At 46.0% G+C, this 17,785-nt stretch overlaps 1 protein-coding gene across 5 annotated transcripts in view; it reads right to left on the reverse strand.

The window, feature by feature from the left end:
• Positions 1–17,785, reverse strand: part of glra1 (glycine receptor alpha 1) — a 125,976-nt gene that overhangs the window by 8,440 nt on the left and 99,751 nt on the right. For all 5 annotated transcript variants that reach the window (XM_020706831.2, XM_023959406.1, XM_023959405.1 and 2 more), the window contains one exon: positions 17,126–17,272. In XM_020706831.2, the coding sequence (XP_020562490.1) occupies positions 17,126–17,272 (147 nt within the window). The remainder of the gene's footprint in view (positions 1–17,125; positions 17,273–17,785) is intronic.

The raw sequence follows: 17,785 nt of genomic DNA on the forward strand, positions 1-17,785 counted from the left end.
ACATTTATGGATGAGATGATGATGTCACTGTGAAGGGAAATTCAGTGCAGAAGGCCACGCCCCCTCTGCCTTGAGATTGACATTTATACTGTATATTGCAGGTCATTTAACTTAAACTATTCACATGTTTTTTTATTTTTAGTAGATTTTTTTCGGTTTTGTGGCCTGATAGCTGACAGACTTTCACTCACAGCGTCTCTGCTCTCTTGTGTGTTTGCATCGTCTCTGTTTCTTTCTGAATGTTGCTCCATTTGCAGCTGTGACACTTGTGAGTGTCGGTCTGTGTGTAGCAGACACAGACGTGTGCGTCTGTAGATGGATTTGTGTGTTGAACCACAAGGCAGTGAACCTTTTTAGCACTGTCCCTGTTCTGTCCTTGCATCCACACCCAGTCATTTATTATTATAGGTGCACGCTCAGAGACGTGCACGCGCTCCCACACACACACACACACACAAACCGCGTTGACGTGTTGGCTGCAGAGACAGCCGACCTCCGCCTGTCCTTCAGTGACGCAGCTAAACTATTACAGATGCTCGGCTTTATTTTCTCTGCCGTGAGATTAATGTGGACGTGAGGAGGAGGCCCAAGGAGGAGAGGAGGAGACGCTACGGGAGGAGGCCTTCGTCCGGAGGACACTGCTGTGTTGTCGGTAGAAACCTGGGATGACCCAGGTGATTCATCTCATGCTTCCTCAGAAAAACCTGCGTTAAAGGAGGTACGTACACGTTGGTGGGGGGGTGGAGGAGGTGAAGAAAAGATGGAGGAAAGGAGCTCCACCCTTCTAGCTTCAGGTGAGGGAGCTGTGGAGGCTGTTCATTGTGTATTTTCAAGGAACACCAACAACAGAAGCAGAACCCAGGAGATACCACGGTCTGAGGGAATACTGGATTCTGATTGGCTGCTGGGTGTGCATTAAAAAGTGATACCACACGCCGAAAAAGTAGTTCCGGTCAGATATTTTAAATGTTCTGTATCACTGCGCCGACTTCTCTAAAACAACCTTTAGCTTCATCATCTGGACAGAAACCAGCGGTAAGAAAGGAACTTTCTCTCTGAACTGATGCTTTGTTGAACACATCGTGATCATCAGCATAGATATATCGCTTTCCTTTGCCGCTGTGGTCGAGATTGGAGGTTGGAGCAGCGGAGCTTTTTGTGAAAAAAGCGATCCAAACCGGAAAAATAAAAGGAATAAACTTGACTTTATCCAAGCGCTAGAATAACTTGTTTGTTTGGTGTGTTGTGGAAATGAATTGTGCGCTTTGCAAGTGTTTGTGTGTACTTCACGTACCAGTCGGAACTTTCATTATTAAGGACTTTGATGTTTATCCTGTGGATGTGCATTGTAACTTTTGTAAATTTATAGTGGGAGGTTTATTTATGAATGTATTTATTCGCTAAATAATGTGAATTTAAAGCAATTCTTGAATGAATTTAGACTTGATACATGAACTTAAACAAGAACGTAATTACAGTAAACGAGTGAGGTTGCTTATCAACTGAGGCGCTTCAAATTACATCAATGTTTTGTTTTTAATGGAATTTGAATTTGTAACTATTTATCACTATTGTTGTGTGTGTTTAAGTTTTTTTCCTACTGACTGCTGACTAATCAAATGGAAATTAGTTAAAGATTAGGAATTGATCTTAAGTGGCAGTCTGAGTAAATCGATCTTCAACGTTGGACGCTCAGCCCTTTTCAAGTGTGGGAAAAGCCCACCAGAAAATTAGGAAACACTTGACAAGGACTAAGAACGGATTGAATCTTCATTTCTTTCGTGAGTGACCGTGGTAAAAGTAGGTTACTGGCCTTCCAAGTGTGTACTATCTGCATTAACGTCAGACGGTTCAGGGTTCCACGTCGTGTGTTCATTTCTTCGTTGGCCGCTAACCCTTACGTGTCAACGACAGCTGGGGGAGGGGGGGCTGGATCAGCCGCTGGAATGTCTGTTGCTGATTGGACAAACCAAATGGATTTTTCCGTGTGCTGTACAGCAGTGCCACCTTTCAGTCCACTTTCATTCATCCATGATCTGGGCCGACACGATTCCTGAGGTTTCACATTCCAGCCTCCACCTTTTCCTGTTTTCTCGGTTCTTCCGGTTCCTTCCTGCTCCACCCCCCCGTCTCTGCTCCACGTTTAGTGCGTTCTAGTTTTTCAGGGATCTGTCCCACTCAAACCACTGATTGGAAGCAAAAGTCCAGTTTTCGTCCTGGTTGTGGAGCGGCGGTTCACCTGTTCAACTTACATAGAGAGCCTGAAGGATCATGGGAGCTCCCCTACAGTCCACATGTGCTTCGTAGACTTGGAGAAAGAGTTGGTTCGCTTCTACCACGACTGTATCCCGACGTTCAAGATCGCGCTGAACGCCTTGAACACACTTTTAGTACATGGTAGCATCACATGTAAGGGGAGGAACCACAGCCCCTCCAAATCAAGACGAACCAGATCCAGATCCACGTGGAGACTTTCTACCTTCTGTAGATGGAAGAGACGTTTTCTAACGATGCTCTTGAGTCTCCCTGCAGAACCGGGTCGTTCAAACCCGTTTGTAAAAACAATGTGCAGCAGTCTGACCAGACAGACTGAAGAAGACCAGATCCTGCAGAGAACTGCTACAAGTCATAAAAAAATGGAAAGAATGAGAAAGGAAAGCTCAGAAATGAGTTGAAAGCAGGGAAACGAGAAAGATAAAAGACGAGGGTTACAAAAGAAAGAGATGTGATTTATTTTTAGGGAATAAAAGAATCCAAGGAGCCGGCCCTCTTTGGTTCTCCATCTGTCATGGCTTTATCTCCTGATTGGATCGCTCGTATCTTCACCTCACTGATGTGATTACCTGAGCAGATTATCATGAGCAGTCAGCAAAGGTTACCGACTGGTGTTTAAATAAACGCCTCTGTCTGTTTTTCTGATCCGCCTCGCTTTCTGCAGCTATGAACGCAAATTTGAGAAGTTAAAAGAAGTTCTGAATGAATCTTCATTATCAAGATGCAACGATTCCTACAATCCATGCTTCCATGATCGGGGACTTCTGAGATTTTCTGAGATTTTAGTGATTGTTATGACAACAGATTAAAAAAAGTAGAACCTTTTGTTTGCTTAAATAATTTCCATTAAAATGTTGGTTTTAACGGGACTTTAAGCAGCTCCAGGCAGCAGAGAAAACAGACTCTGATGCTCATAAAAGGTGGTTCTTCCTCTCAGCTCTGCAGCTTTCGTTTGCAGACGTCTGTCATTCTCAGTTTCTGGTCCAGAAAGGATTTGGAACATTTTCTTTTTTTTTTTTTTTTTTTTTTTTTTTTTTTTTAACTTGTCCTGTCCAACAGCTAGGCAAACAGATGAGAGCTGAGGGCCTCTTGTGTTGGACATATTTTACTTTAACAAGAGGGGTTATTCATCTTCAGACAAACCAAAGGTATGTCTGAATAAACCCCTTTTGTAATTGAGGCCAAACTTTATTAATTTCAATCATGTTTGAAAATCTTTGGTGTTGGACCGGACGGAAAAGGAAAGAGGGGAAGAAGAGAGAGGGACGTTAGAGAGAGGGGGGGGTAGGAGGGTGATAATAGGAGGGGAAGGGGGGTAAGACCATGAAGCAGCATAGAGCAGACAGGTTTACTGGTTGTTTATCGTTACGGTACGGTTCAAATGTAGTACAAAAAGGGCGGGGCCTGTTCACACACACTCAAATATTATCAACACACCTGCTAGCCGCAAAAATGTCCACATGTCAACATGCACACAAAACAGATAGTGTTCACGAACGCATACCTATGCCTTTAAACCAACTAGTGTGAAATCTTTCATTCATTCAATCATGCAAACTATTAGTGCAAAGGTGAGCTAACACCTGTGCTCAGGTGAGTGTTTATGTTCTTCTAAAATGGATGGTGGAATGTGAAAAGAAGGAGGAGGAGCGCCCAGCCACCCCCACACCCATACCCCCGCCGCAGCAGCAGCGGCAGCCGGAGCCCCCCCAACGCCACACGGGAACAGGCAGGGAACAACCGCCCCCCGGGCGACCAAGACCGCCACCCAGGCCAGGGCCAGCAGGACCGCCGCGAGGCCCCCAGAGCCAGAGAGCAGGGAGGCGCAGAGGGAAAGAGAGCGCCGCCCCAGCCCAGCCAGGAAAGCAGCCCCCCGCCGCGCCGGAAGAGCCCAACGCAGGGCCCCACCGGAGAGGGACGCCCACAGCCCCAGACGAGCACCCCACCACCACCCAGGAGTTCCGGGCATCCCCCCGCCCCGACCCCAGGTACGAGCCAGGACCCCCCAAGGGAGACCCGCTCCGCACTCCAGGCAGCCACCCACCCGGCCCACGGTTGGTCCAGGCAGGAGCAAGGCAGGGGCCCGCCGCCCCCGCCCAGGAGGGGGGAACCCCGGGGAAAAAAGGGCGGCCCACAAGGGATGTTATAAATATGGCCCGACCAGGCTCGGCCATGTTGGAAGTTTGGCGGGGCCCAGCGTCCAGGGGCAAGGACCAGGACCCACCCCCCAGGGACACGAACACCCCCGGCTCAGGTGTAATATGAACCCCCCCACCGTGCGGAGAGAGCACCGCCGGGCCCAGGGAGCCGGCACCCAAGGGACACGGCCGCCATCGCCAAGGGGCCCGCACCCCCCACCAGGGAAGGGGTAGGGGACAGATGGACCCAGGTCCCACCTTCCTTGTAAAATGTGTGTGCGTGTATGGGTGTTTGAGAGGGTGTTTGTGTGCATGTGTGTGTGTGTTTATGTTTGAATGTATATATTGAAGGGGGAGGGGTGTGTGTACTAAGGGGGGTGCAGTTAAAATTGGCGAGTAGGGCACTAAGGGGACATCTCCTGATTACTCACAGTGATGTCCCCTCACCCTCCACACCAAGGGGCCCTAAATGTCTAAGGTGCGGTTAAAATTGGCGGGTAGGGTGCCAGGAGGACATCTGCTGCTTGCTTGCAGTGATGTCCAAGCACCCCCCCTACCAAGGACCCTACATGTCTAAGGTGCAAATAAAACCGAAAGAGGGGGGGCCCACTCCATACGGCAACCATAGGAGGGGGGCCACTCCCAAGTAGCCCCCCCCCCAAGGCGCATCGCAGATTTGGAACATTTTCAATGCAGGAGCACCACAAAGACCGGCAGGTGTGAGATCCTGGAGGCGGAGCTTAGCTCTTAGTGTGATCTACCATGTTTCCTGATGAGTGCAGGAAATGTCAACGTAGGAGAAGTTCTGAGGAGCTGAATCGACTAAAACAGGACAGAAAAACACGAAGGGACCAAAGGGATCCGGACAGAAAAACGCTCAACGCGACACCACAAAAATATGAGAGACAGGGCAGAGCGAGGCTGGAAGCAGAGATCTATAAATACTGACGGGTAATCAATCAGCAACAGCAGATCAGGGACTCAGAACTCAGAACAAACTCAGCAGAACCTTCTGGAAACCTGACAGGAGTTAGCTAAGACAGTCATAAGGATATGTCCACCACATCCGCCTGATGCACGTCGAGACGTTCGTCCCAGTCACGAGGCCAAAATGGATCCATTACTTCCTTAAAGCAGCTGCTCTGACCGTTAACTCAAAAGCCCCAAAATGACGAATTAAAAAAAACAGATGATTATGAAAGGTTTCTTCAGGGAGAAAGCAGCCGATGAGGGAACGGATAGTTACTTCAAAATAAAAGAAATCCAGATACAGACTCTTATGTTACAAAGATGTTGCTAATCAAGTTGATAATTTACCTTAATTATTATATGTGGAAAATACCAGTTTTATGACGGTATTGTTTTATTTTGTAGTATTTATCCGTCACACCTTAAAAGTCGGACACGGCTGAAGTTGGCGTCTGTCCATCACCAACAGTCGGAAGAGTCTCGGTGTAGATCTGGTGATTATTGCTGCTGACTTTTTCTATCACAGCTCTGCTCTGATAAATGAACGACTCGGTGTCACAAACCGGAACCATGAGCAGTTTTCAAACGGTGGGTTCTTCCATACGTCACCACCGAATCCCTGATTGGTCAAAGGTTAACTGCTTTAACTTCAAACGCGCATTCAATGGAGGCAAATTTTGTATGTAGAGACCGGAAAATGACTAAAAAATGTGCGCAGCAAGGCGTGAACGTGAGAATTTTGAACCTGGAAGAAATGAAAAAGACATTCAAGGATTTTTCTACAGCTAATGAAGAAAGACCAGCCTTTCTGTTACATTTCTACAAACCAGAACCGACTCGTGCACAACAACCACTTTGTCTAATGAATCTTCATCGTCTGTAAGACATTTTTAAACTACGCTCCATTTAGAAGCATTCTCATTGGAAAAACAGATTTTCCAGAAACCTAAATCGATTCTGGCCTCATGCAAAGCCGTCTGTGAACATTAACCCAGACTGCGGTCTGAAAGCAGTCGGCTATCGCTGCAGAGGAGCAGCTATGCAGCGACGTCCTTCCACCTTCCATCCACTCATGTGTGGGACAGAAACACTGATATCAACAGAACTCTGATGAAGGTCTGATCTCTGTTTTCTCTGCAGATTCTGAGAGAAAACAGTAATGAGGTCCGAGGAAAACAAGAAATCCTCATTGGAGAGTTATTAAGGCGTCTCCGTTTCAGCAGCAGCGTTTAATTAGTTTGGCTTTAGCGGGATTTTCTCATGCAGCTCCTGCAATTATTCTTTTTTCTTCATTTTTCTATCCTGTTTTCGACAAACTGCAGATCTCTGCCACCAGGCCTCTGCAGAGCTGCAGGACCCAGAAGTGCTTCTTCATCTGATCCATGAGATTGACCCTGTTTTCCTCCTCCTCCTCCTCCTGTGCGTGCATTAATCCATGCTGTGTTAATGTCTTTTACTCATCAAGCTGCTGACCTGGAATGATTATCCCCACGATCTGCTGCTCTCCTTCTTTTCTACTTCTTCGTCATGACATTCACACGAAAAGCTCTTCTCCACATCCTGCAGTCAAGCTCTCAAAGTCTCTTACTAGCGTCTGGTGACGTGACATTTTAGATCAAATACAGTAAATTATTAAAGTGAGAAGCTAGATTTTGAGCTTTAATGCATAGATGTTTATGTCTAAAGTATCCTAAACCACTTTGCAGTCCTCATGGTGTCTTCTTCTTTATTAGCAAACGCCTGATCCAGGTCATCAGCAGGTGAGACATGGAAACCCACAAAACGCAGCTGGACGCTGAATCTGAAGGTCTGGAGGGTGAATCACTGCAGGCTCCAATCCTTTTATTTTGAAAGGTTTTTGATAATAAACAAAAACCTGTCCCAGGACAAACATGCATAACGCTGCGTCAGGTTGAGGTCGACAAAACTCCAGAGGTCGTTGTAGACTTAAGGTAGAGGCGTGTTTGAAATTTGGAGAAAATTGCATGAACAAAAATGTCGTTTGTGGAAAAACACAAAAAATGCCGCCAAGCCGTAGGCCATCCCATAATAATTTCAAATCTTCCTTAGGATATCCCCGTCATGTGTGTTTTGGTTTTGTTACTGTATTTTGAAATCTTTTTTTCTTTTCTTGGCCCCATAATTGATATTCGACCCATCGCTTTGACCTCTGTGATGTCATCATCTTGGCGTGGGGTCGTTCGCTATGCCCAAAATAATTGTTTTCGCCGGGACATAGGTGTGTGAACATTTTGATGATTTTCAGGCATGTGGCGGGGGTCAGATTTCCTGCTCAAAGATGAAAACCATCTGGTCCTTGCAGTCAGTGATGCTGCTGCTGCCAGCAAAAGTTATACATTCATAACTGCAGGAAACAAACCAACCACCAAATCCCACTGCAGAGCAGCGTTGGGGGCGGGGCCTGATACCAGCAGCTCCTTGCAAACCTTGTAGTGCCAGAAATCCTCTTGTTTCTTCATCTGTTGGTAATCCCATTAGCAGAGTTTTTCGGGGACGCTGTGTGAAGACGCATAAAGGTCAGCCTCCATGGAAGCGTCTTTCACCCCTGTGGTCACAGAATGCTGATAGACGTCACACCTGTGTCTGGTTAGCTTTTATACAGCAAAAAACCATGCAGCTTCAGCAGCTTCTGCCTGTGGGGGGCGCTGTCTGACCAAACCGTGGAGAGGAATGCTTTCATCTATGCGTCCCGTTAGGCGCCTAAACCTCTTCACAGCGGTCACAAGCAACTACAAAGTTTCTGCACTTTGTTTTGTTTCGGTTTCTCGGTTGCCAGGGTAACGCCTCAGCCTCCTCCCATTGACAGTATCAAAGAACTGGACTGAGTGAGTGTGACATCTTTAAAAGTCCACGGGCGTGTCCAAATTGGAGGGCTGCGTCCTTCCCGGTCACCGTTGGACGAGTCCTTCGTTGAGCGGGTGGGCCGGATGTTAACGGCTGGGAATTTGGACGAGTCTAGCCCTTTAGACAATCAGTGAATGTCCTATCGCCTAGCAACCGTGAGTCCCGGACAGAGAGGAGTAGTGAACCAGGCGTGGAGCTCGAAATCTTACTGTCTTCTTTGATCCAACTTTTAATCTTGGAGGTGTGATTACAAAAATGTGTCATTATCTCCAACTCTGGGTCCCACTGCACAGTCCACCATTGTTGTCAGAAAATCTCCGGGGTCAGCAGCAATGCATCTTGGGATATGCCCTTCATAGAGGGGCCACATTTGAAGGAGTCGTTGGATTTGGACAGCACTAGTCGCGGCGCTGTGACGTCAGCAGAACGCAGCCCTCCAATTTGGACAATCAGTACTGAAGACGCCATGTTGGAGTCAGACCTCGTGAGTAAACAGTCATTGGTTCGAGTTGCTCTGAGTCAACGTTTCTATGGTAACCATTCTCACCAGTCAGGAGTGAGCTTTTTGGAAGGCCACACCCCTACCACTAGAAAGTGGTTAATGTCTATCAAAAGCTTTCAACTTTGGACGTGGGGGCCAGTAGGCTCCACCTACTTTATTTTAGAGCGCCAGTTCATCGCCTGTCCGTCCTGGGGGAGGATCCCTCCTTCATGTGGACCCCCCTGAGGTTTCTTCTTTTTTCCCCGGAATCCGGTTGTTTTAGGAGTTTTTCCTTACAGAGAAGGGGGGGGGGGCCTAAGGGCAGGAATGTCTGTTTAGTTATTGAATTCTAGGTATTCATGATCCTTATTATTTTATGTTTTCTATACGATATTGGCCTCTTATTGGTCAGTGGGACGTCTGCTGGGTCCACCTAAAAACGAGCTACAAAGGAAAAGAAATTCACGTTTCAAAATAAAAGCCTGACAGGCTCCAGCCGCTGTTTTACATGCAGAACATGTCTTTTCTCCTACAAGGTCGAGCACCTCCTAATCTAATCTGGACACAGATTAGCGAAACGCCGAGTTCTAACCTGTCAATCTTCAGCTTGACTTGGTCTAATGGGAGTCACTGATTACTGCAGCAGTGAAGCTCCTCTTCCTCACACAGCCGTATCTTTTGACTCCTTCAACCTCTGGGATCCAGGATTCAAACCATCGCCTCTCCCCACCTCCCGAAAAATCTTGATTGTGGTCAATTGATGTGAGGAGAGTCAGTTTGACTCTTCTGGGGTCATTTTGACCACGTCCTCTAAACTCCGCCTCTTTTCTCAGAGATCAGAGGCTCGAGGGAGGAGGTCAAACTGCATCAGTACCCTTCACCCCCCAGCAGGGGGCGCTGTCTCTGCATGGAAAGGCAGATGAGCCTCAGAGGGCTGCGGTCTGCCCCTCCTCATTAGACGGCCTTGTGAAGCAGGTAGCATTGGTCCGATCGCCTCCTTCTGGCCCCCTTCCCCCTTCCCTCCCTGGACTATCAGTGATGGATCAATGAAGCATCGGGGCAGAAAACAGAAATCAGCAGGGGGGGGGGGGGGGGGACCTGCAGTACAACCGCCCCGTCAGCTGCAGCCGTTTGGAGGCAGGAATCCTGGATTCAGTCCGTTCTGCACAGAGACGTTCTCAGCAGAACCACGAGTCATAGAGCCGCACTACAGAGCCGTCAGGTGGGTTCAGAACCCTCCACCTGTTCTCCACTCAGCCTGAGGATCCAAACGGATCACAGAAACACGGAGAACAGGCAGGAAAACCAGACTTTTCTTTCATTAGCTGTGTTTTTGACATTTAATCAGAGACTTTTAATATTTGCTCACATTAGGGCGGGTGAATAATACAATAGAAATACTTTTTCATACATTTCTGGAGCAGTTTTAACATTTTCGGCGTTGATCGGCCAGATTTCTGCAGTTTTCTTAGTTTTTTTCAGCTGACAGCGGATGCTGCAGCAGCCAATCTTTGCTCAGGAAACGGTTTTCTTTTTCTTCTTAAATGATGATGATGATGATGATGAACCTGTCAGTGAACTCCCACACATTATGATCTGTAGGTTTGGGGTTTAAACTCCTTTTTTATCTCTTTTCTGGTCATCTGAAGCATGGACAGAACGGAGCGGAGCTGCAGGGATCGTGTCCAGCAGCAGAAATGCCGGAAGCCCCTTTCTGCAGGTTTCCAGCTGCCAGGAGCGGTTTGGAGGTCAGAGGTCGTGGTTACATCACAGAAACCAGAAACAGCTGGACTTTCCTCCTTTCTGGAGCATGTAGGAACCGGCTCGGACCACGTGTGAACGTCTCGTTATCCTCAGACAGCTGCTCTGCTGCAGGCCGGCGGCCAGCTGGAAACCCGGCCGAGGCTTCACGCCGCCAGAAACGAGCTCAACGAAGCACACGTGAAGCTCAGGGCCCTCGCCATCGCCATCGTGAAGATATTCTACAGCGGAGCGGGCAGGATTAACGTTCAGGATCACATTAGATCTACTCCTGCAGTTATTTTATGATACTTGGATCTGAATAGGCTGTTTGAGATTTTCTGCCCCAATCGTTTGTCTTCTTCCAGTTTCGGTGTTTCCTTCTGCTGAAGTGATGCTGTGAAACGCCGCAGGAGCTCCAGACGGAGGGCCGACTCTCAGACTCCGCCTTCGCTTTAACCGCCGTCAAACCTTCCTTCTTTGAAGCTCAGTCTTTATTTCATTCAGTCTAGTTTTTCTTTTTTCATTCAATTACAGAAAACATGTGAGTAGCAGGTTTTTACATTCCCTGACTACAACAACAACAGCAACAACAACGACGACGAAAACAAAAGCAACAACAGGAACAACAACAACAATGTTGACGACAACAACAACAACAGCAACAACATTAACAGAAACAACAACAACAACATCAACAACAACGACGACAACAACAAAAGCAACAACAGCGGGGTATTCCAGAAAGCAGGTTATGCTAGCTCCCACGGTAAGTTTGAGGCTAAGGAAGTTGATAACCTCAGTTTTCGGTTCCAGAAATGGAGGTATGTTTCAGGGTAGGTCAAGTTGCCATAGCAACTCATGCTCTGAACATAACCTGGTATGGAGCAGGTTTAGTTGAATGTTAGCTTGTTTTCAGAGAGGTGAAGCAGCATGGCGTGTCCATTTGAAGATTATTTAGTGGATGAAGAAGCTCAGATAATACTTTTTCCATCATGAGAGGGTGATAAGACCACATATGGATGTTGGAAAATTCAACTTTTTTACTTTGATCTAACTTAGTTATTTGCTTCATTTAAGATAAATCATTTGTTTGTTAAGTCAGTTTAAAAATAACACGTAGTTATCAGACAGTTATTTTACTTTCATTCAAATTAATTCAATTAAGTAGGTGTAACGTTGGTCCTGCTGTTAGATCGGCACTGCAAGGGATTGTGGGATACCATTTAATTTGCCTGTCTGGACGGATTTTGGTTTAAGTGTGGATTTTTGACCAAATGTGTTTAGTTGTTTAGCTGTTTTACTGTGTTTTGCTGAGTTATTTTGTCCTACTGTGCTTACGTCTCTGCACCATGAGTGAGAGTGAAGGAGAGGATGATGAGTTTATATAGCACCCCTACCGATGATTACGGTAATGACAATGAAAGAAAATGCTTTTATGAATTTGTGCGCAACGTGCATTTTTTCCCGTCCTTTTTATTGTTATAAAAATGAGCATATCTGCCGGCTCAAACTTAGACATATGAGAGATCAAGAAATATAATTAATTACGATGGAAAAAATATTAATTGAATTGGAGTAATATGACATTTAGTTAGATAAATACATAAATTTGAGTTGTATAAACAATTATTGAGTTTTATAGACGTAAGAAATTAGGTTAAATAAATTTAACTCAATTATTTGTTACCAATAGAAGTAATTCATTTAAGTTGGCAAAATTGGATAAGTTATATATATATATGCGTCACAAGGAAAATGGAAATAAGATCAGAAACTTGTGCGTTTACTTTGTCTGTTCTTCTACTACAAGCAGAAACTCTTTTTACTGATGATGCAGCCGTGTTACTTTTTTGATGGACGTATAATCTTCATACGCCGTCATCTCAGACTCCGTCTCACTAAAGTATTGCGCTCTCTTTTTTTCTCCACGTGTTTCCATGGTGACTCCGGAAATTGGCGATCTATTGAGAATGTCTTTATGTACCTTCTGTGCACGAACATTAACCCAGGGTTACCAAGTCGGGCGTAATTACGCCAACTCATACCCGGTCTTTTGGAACCGACATATCCAGAGTAAGCAAGTTCAGTCGGATTTCAGCCAGAGTTCAGGCTTAAAGTCAGGCTAGTTTAAACATGCTTCCTGGAATACCCCCCGGGAATAGCCCCCAGCAACAACAACAACAATGATGACTACAACAACAACAGCAGCAGCAGCAACAACAACAACAGCAGCTACAACAACAGCAACAATAACAACAGCAACAACAACAAAAACAACAACAACAGCAACAACAACGACGACAACAAAAGCAACAGCAGCAACAACAACAGCAACAATAACAATGACAACAAAAGCAACAACAGCAACAACAACAACGATGATGACTACAACAGCAACAATAACAACAGCAACAACAATAACAACAACAATAACAACAGCAACAACAACAGCAACAGCACCGCCACATCTTTCCACTGGGACTGATTTCTGGGGGGCGGGGTGTCCATCTACAATCCTGATGCTTGATGAAGTCGTAGGAATTATTCAGCCGCTGACACTTTTTCAGACTCAGTCTGTGCAGAAACGTCGCTGAGCTGCTGTGGAAAAGCATTCGCATCTCTGTACGTACAAAAGGAAAAAATACGTCTAAACCTTTTTTTTCTTTTATTTTTTCATGAACTCCAGAGGTTTTAGTGTCTGAAGGCCAAAAAATGGTGGTGGGGGGGGGGGGGGGGGGGGGCGTCAGGAGCAAGCAGAACACAAAAAAACAGCGAGCCGGGGGTGGTGGTGGTGTTGCTGTTGAGGTTTGACTCCCTGAAAGTGCTGCAGCAGGCAGACCGCTAATCCACCCCTCCACCTGCAGTCAGGGCTCAGGGGATCGTGGATGACAACAGTGGGATTAGGGATTTATAGATTTATTTTTATTATATTACTGCCCCCCACCTCCCACCTCCACTTACTCACATTTACGGAGATTTTCGGCAGAAGATGTGGAAAACATTTGCTCACAAAAAGGCTTTTTTTTCCACTAAAGGACTGGAATAAATAATTAGAGAAGCTCTGCCTCCGCAGGGAGTTGAGGGTTCAATTTCATGGGATTCAAGCTCTTTGTTTATTGTCTAAAAGGTGCAAATAAGAGATCAATAAACATGATATTAACAACTTTTTTAAATAAATGGTGTTTTTTCCAAACTGTCCGACATCAAACGGGGAAAGTTTCCACTCGTTTGTCGGACTCAGAGATGGAAAACTGCTCGACCTTCAGGGAGCGGAAGTGTCTCGGAGTCTGCGGTTCGGTTTCTCCGTACGATTCCTCAGGAATGCTGCAGCGCGCACATCCCAACTCGTCAGAGGGAATCGCTCGGCGCCAGCACGTGCCCTTTAACGCCCACATGCACGGCAGCACTTGGGAACGCACTCGAGCATGTCCGCTAGACGCAAAGATGAATCTGCCCCCCCACCTGCCCCCTTCCTGCCTGCACATATGGATGATTTTTTTACCTGCAGCCCCCTCTTTGCAGTTCTGGGGCGTCTGTGTTTTTCTGCAGGCCATGCGGGACCGAACATTCCCCGCAGGACCTGGACCGTCAAAGTAAAACCAACAGACACTTTTTACATTTACTCGGTTCGTAACTAAGTAAATGAACCTAATGCAGCTTTAAGGAATCCAAAAAGAACCAGATTTTTATATTTACTACAGTTGAAACATTTCTGTCAGGGTTGTAGTTTTTGAAAAGAATCACAAATTCTTGTGTTTGTTCTCTAAACGTGTCTCTGGATTTGAATCTGTGAAAGTTCAGATGGGAAGAAGATCTGCATGAAAAAGTCTGAGGGTCTATTTTCAGGAGAGAATTAAAGGATGAGAAGAAAAAACCCTCAAAACACATTTCAGTCCTTTGAGGTTCAGAGATGGAGAGTAAAACAGTAAAGTGTCTTGATGCTCCGTTATTCTTTATCTCATTTAAGCAAAAAAAAAGAATATCAGATTGAGGAACATCTCTCCATTAGACGTCAGACTAGAACCTTTGCAAGAGCTAGTGGCCAAAGAGTCCAAAAACCCAAGAGGAACTTTACGGAAAAAGGGAATCCACAACATCTGGACAAACACTAGCGCTTTCGGAGTCAGGCATGGGGGTGGGAGTGTGATGGTGTGGGCTGCTTTGTAGCCTCAGGAGATCTCAACTTGTTGTTTCTGATGGAACCATGAACTGTGTTCCCTGCACTGAAATGTTCCAAGGAAAACGACAGCTGGTAGCTCCTCCCACACGCGGCCGGGCCGATAAGCCTGTGAACACATTTTTGGACAAGTAGCGAGCAGAGAGACGGAGGAGGGGCGGCCAACGCAAATTCCATGTCACACAAATCGTGTTCTGTGCGAACGCAGAGTTAGGCATGGTGGTGGGAGTGTGATGGTCTGGCCTCAGATCCTGGATAAATAAATACAAAATTGATGGAACCCCAAACTCTGTCCTGAAGCAGGAATCCCTGAAGGAGATTTTCCTTCATGGGTTTGTGAGCTCAAGCAGGAAGTTCGGTTTGAACCAATGAGAAGGTTTCTGATTCAGTTTCAGGACGTTTCTGCTGGAAGCTGAAACTTCCACAGACAGAAGGAACGGTGACGGACAGACGCTGGCATTCCTGAATTTCAGCACACGCCACGGTTTTGGGTCTGTTTCACACGGGGCCGTGCAGGTTTTCCTGTTAAAGGCATTTTTGTTATTTACTCTATAAAAATGGGTATTATTTTAAACAGTGTCCCACTGGATAAACAGTCCTTCAGAAAGCATTTTTTAAAATCTGTCAAGAAAATTGAACATAAATGTGAATTTTTACCTTTAAAGTAAAATAGTATTTAACCTTTTCAGTCGTTGGTTCTTTTTATTTCTCCTCCATGATGCTACAATGACTCTACCAGCAGAACTAAGACACGTCTGTTGTTAACATGTTTCAAATCCTTCAGAGATTTCTGGTTTCCAGCAGAGCAACTGTCTCCTGATTAAATATGAGAGCGATTATGGTGAGGAGTTCAGTTTCAGGGCAAACACAACACTTCAGCTGAGTAGCACGCAATTTTTCATTCCAGGTTTTAGTATTTTAACGGTGAGGAGCGGCTCATCTCAGAGATGTTCTGAGGATTTTCAGGATGCAGGCAGAAAGGTCCTCCTGCAAACATCTACAGGTCTGAAGAAAACAGAGATTTCTCAGGAAGAAGGCAGCTTTTGGCTCTTTTTCTTTTGGGTCTGAATCTTGTTTTTGTTTTACGGATCAGCCTTCAGTCCAGCACTGAAGTGACACACAGGACTTCTATCAAGCAGTATTTGACAGGAAGCAGAGAGAGAAGCAGTTCCAGCACCGCGTTTGTTCTGTGGATTCAGGCACAGATCAAACCAGATGAACAGGAACTTGACCATCGCCAACACCAAGAGATCGGAAGCAGGAAACACTCTTCAAGAACCACTTTAGAAAAGAAAAAAAACAAAAGAAAACACTTTACTAGAACCAATCTACAGGAAACGCTATTCAAGACCGCTCTACAGGAAATGGTCAACATGGACTGTTCCACAGGAACCGCTCTACAGGTAACGGTCTACAGGAAACAGTCTATAGGAGATGGTCTACAGGCAACAGTCAACAGGTAATGGTCTACAGGAACCGCTCTACAGGTAACGGTCTACAGGAACCGCTCTACAGGAACCGCTCTACAGGAACCGCTCTACAGGTAATGGTCTACAGGTAACGGTCTACAGGAACCGCTCTACAGGTAACGGTCAACAGGTAACGGTCTACAGGTAACAGTCTATAGGAACCGCTCTTCAGGCAACGGTCTACAGGCAACGATCAACAGGTAACAATCAACAGCAACGGTCTAGAGGTAACGGCCTACAGGCAACAGTCAACAGGTAATGGTCTACAGGTAATGGTCTACAGGTAACGGTCTACAGGAACCGCTCTACAGGTAACGGTCAACAGGTAACGGTCTACAGGTAACAGTCTATAGGAGCTGGTCTACAGGCAATGGTCTACAAGCAACAGTCAACAGGTAACGGTCTACAGGTAATGGTCTACAGGAACCGCTCTTCAGGCAACGGTCTACAGGCAACGATCAACAGGTAACAATCAACAGCAACGGTCTAGAGGTAACGGCCTACAGGCAACAGTCAACAGGTAATGGTCTACAGGTAATGGTCTACAGGTAACGGTCTACAGGAACCGCTCTACAGGTAACGGTCAACAGGTAACGGTCTACAGGTAACAGTCTATAGGAGCTGGTCTACAGGCAATGGTCTACAAGCAACAGTCAACAGGTAACGGTCTACAGGTAATGGTCTACAGGAACCGCTCTTCAGGCAACGGTCTACAGGCAACGATCAACAGGTAACAATCAACAGCAACGGTCTAGAGGTAACGGCCTACAGGCAACAGCCAACAGGTAATGGTCTACAGGTAATGGTCTACAGGAACCGCTATACAGGCACTATTCAAGACCCCTCTACAGGCAACGGTCTACAGGCAACGGCCAATAGTAACAGTCTACAGGAACAGGTCTACAGGTAACGGCCCCACTATTTGAGAAGCACTGGTCCAGAGGAACCGCTCTACAGGATCATTTGGTCCACAGGGACAAAACCTGACCAGGGCCGCGAAGACGCTCACCTTCATGTGTCGTCGCCTCCGTCTGAAGCGCAGCAGCTCCTTGTGTTGGCGGGCGATGAAGTTGACGGCGGCGTACTCCAGCAAGGCAGAGAAGACAAAGAGCAGGCAGACGGCCATCCAGATGTCGATGGCCTTTACGTAGGACACCTGCGGCGGGAAAAAGGGGGTCACGGTCAGGGAGGGGTTGGTCTGATCTTATTAATTCAAACTTTACAAGTTACAGTCAGAAGAATATCTAATTGATCCAGAGACTCCTGGGTTTGGATCATTTTTGAGTAGCTAAAGTCTCGATCATTAAAGGCAATGAAGATGCTGAAACAACTCTGAAAATATTAAATACTAAACTATATTATTGTAGAAAACAAAACAAAGTGAATGTCTGTTAAAAAGTTATGGCTTTAAAAGGTTTAAAAACAGGAAGTGATGCTAAATAAATGCTAACTATTATTTTGTTACATTAATTGCAGGAAATGTCTGACAGATCAAATAATGTTTTCTGCAGTCTCTTCTTCTAAATATTCCTATATGACACTAGTGCTCCATGCATTACAATGGAGTTTGCCTTCCATGTTTCTGTGTCTCAGGTCCAAAATCTTTTTCCGTCTCCAAACGGACCCGAGAAGCAGATCCCATCTCTGCGACACGCAGAGAAAAACCAAC

Source organism: Oryzias latipes, chromosome 10, assembly GCF_002234675.1.
Source record: "Oryzias latipes chromosome 10, ASM223467v1".
Classification (NCBI taxonomy): Eukaryota; Metazoa; Chordata; class Actinopteri; order Beloniformes; family Adrianichthyidae; genus Oryzias; species Oryzias latipes.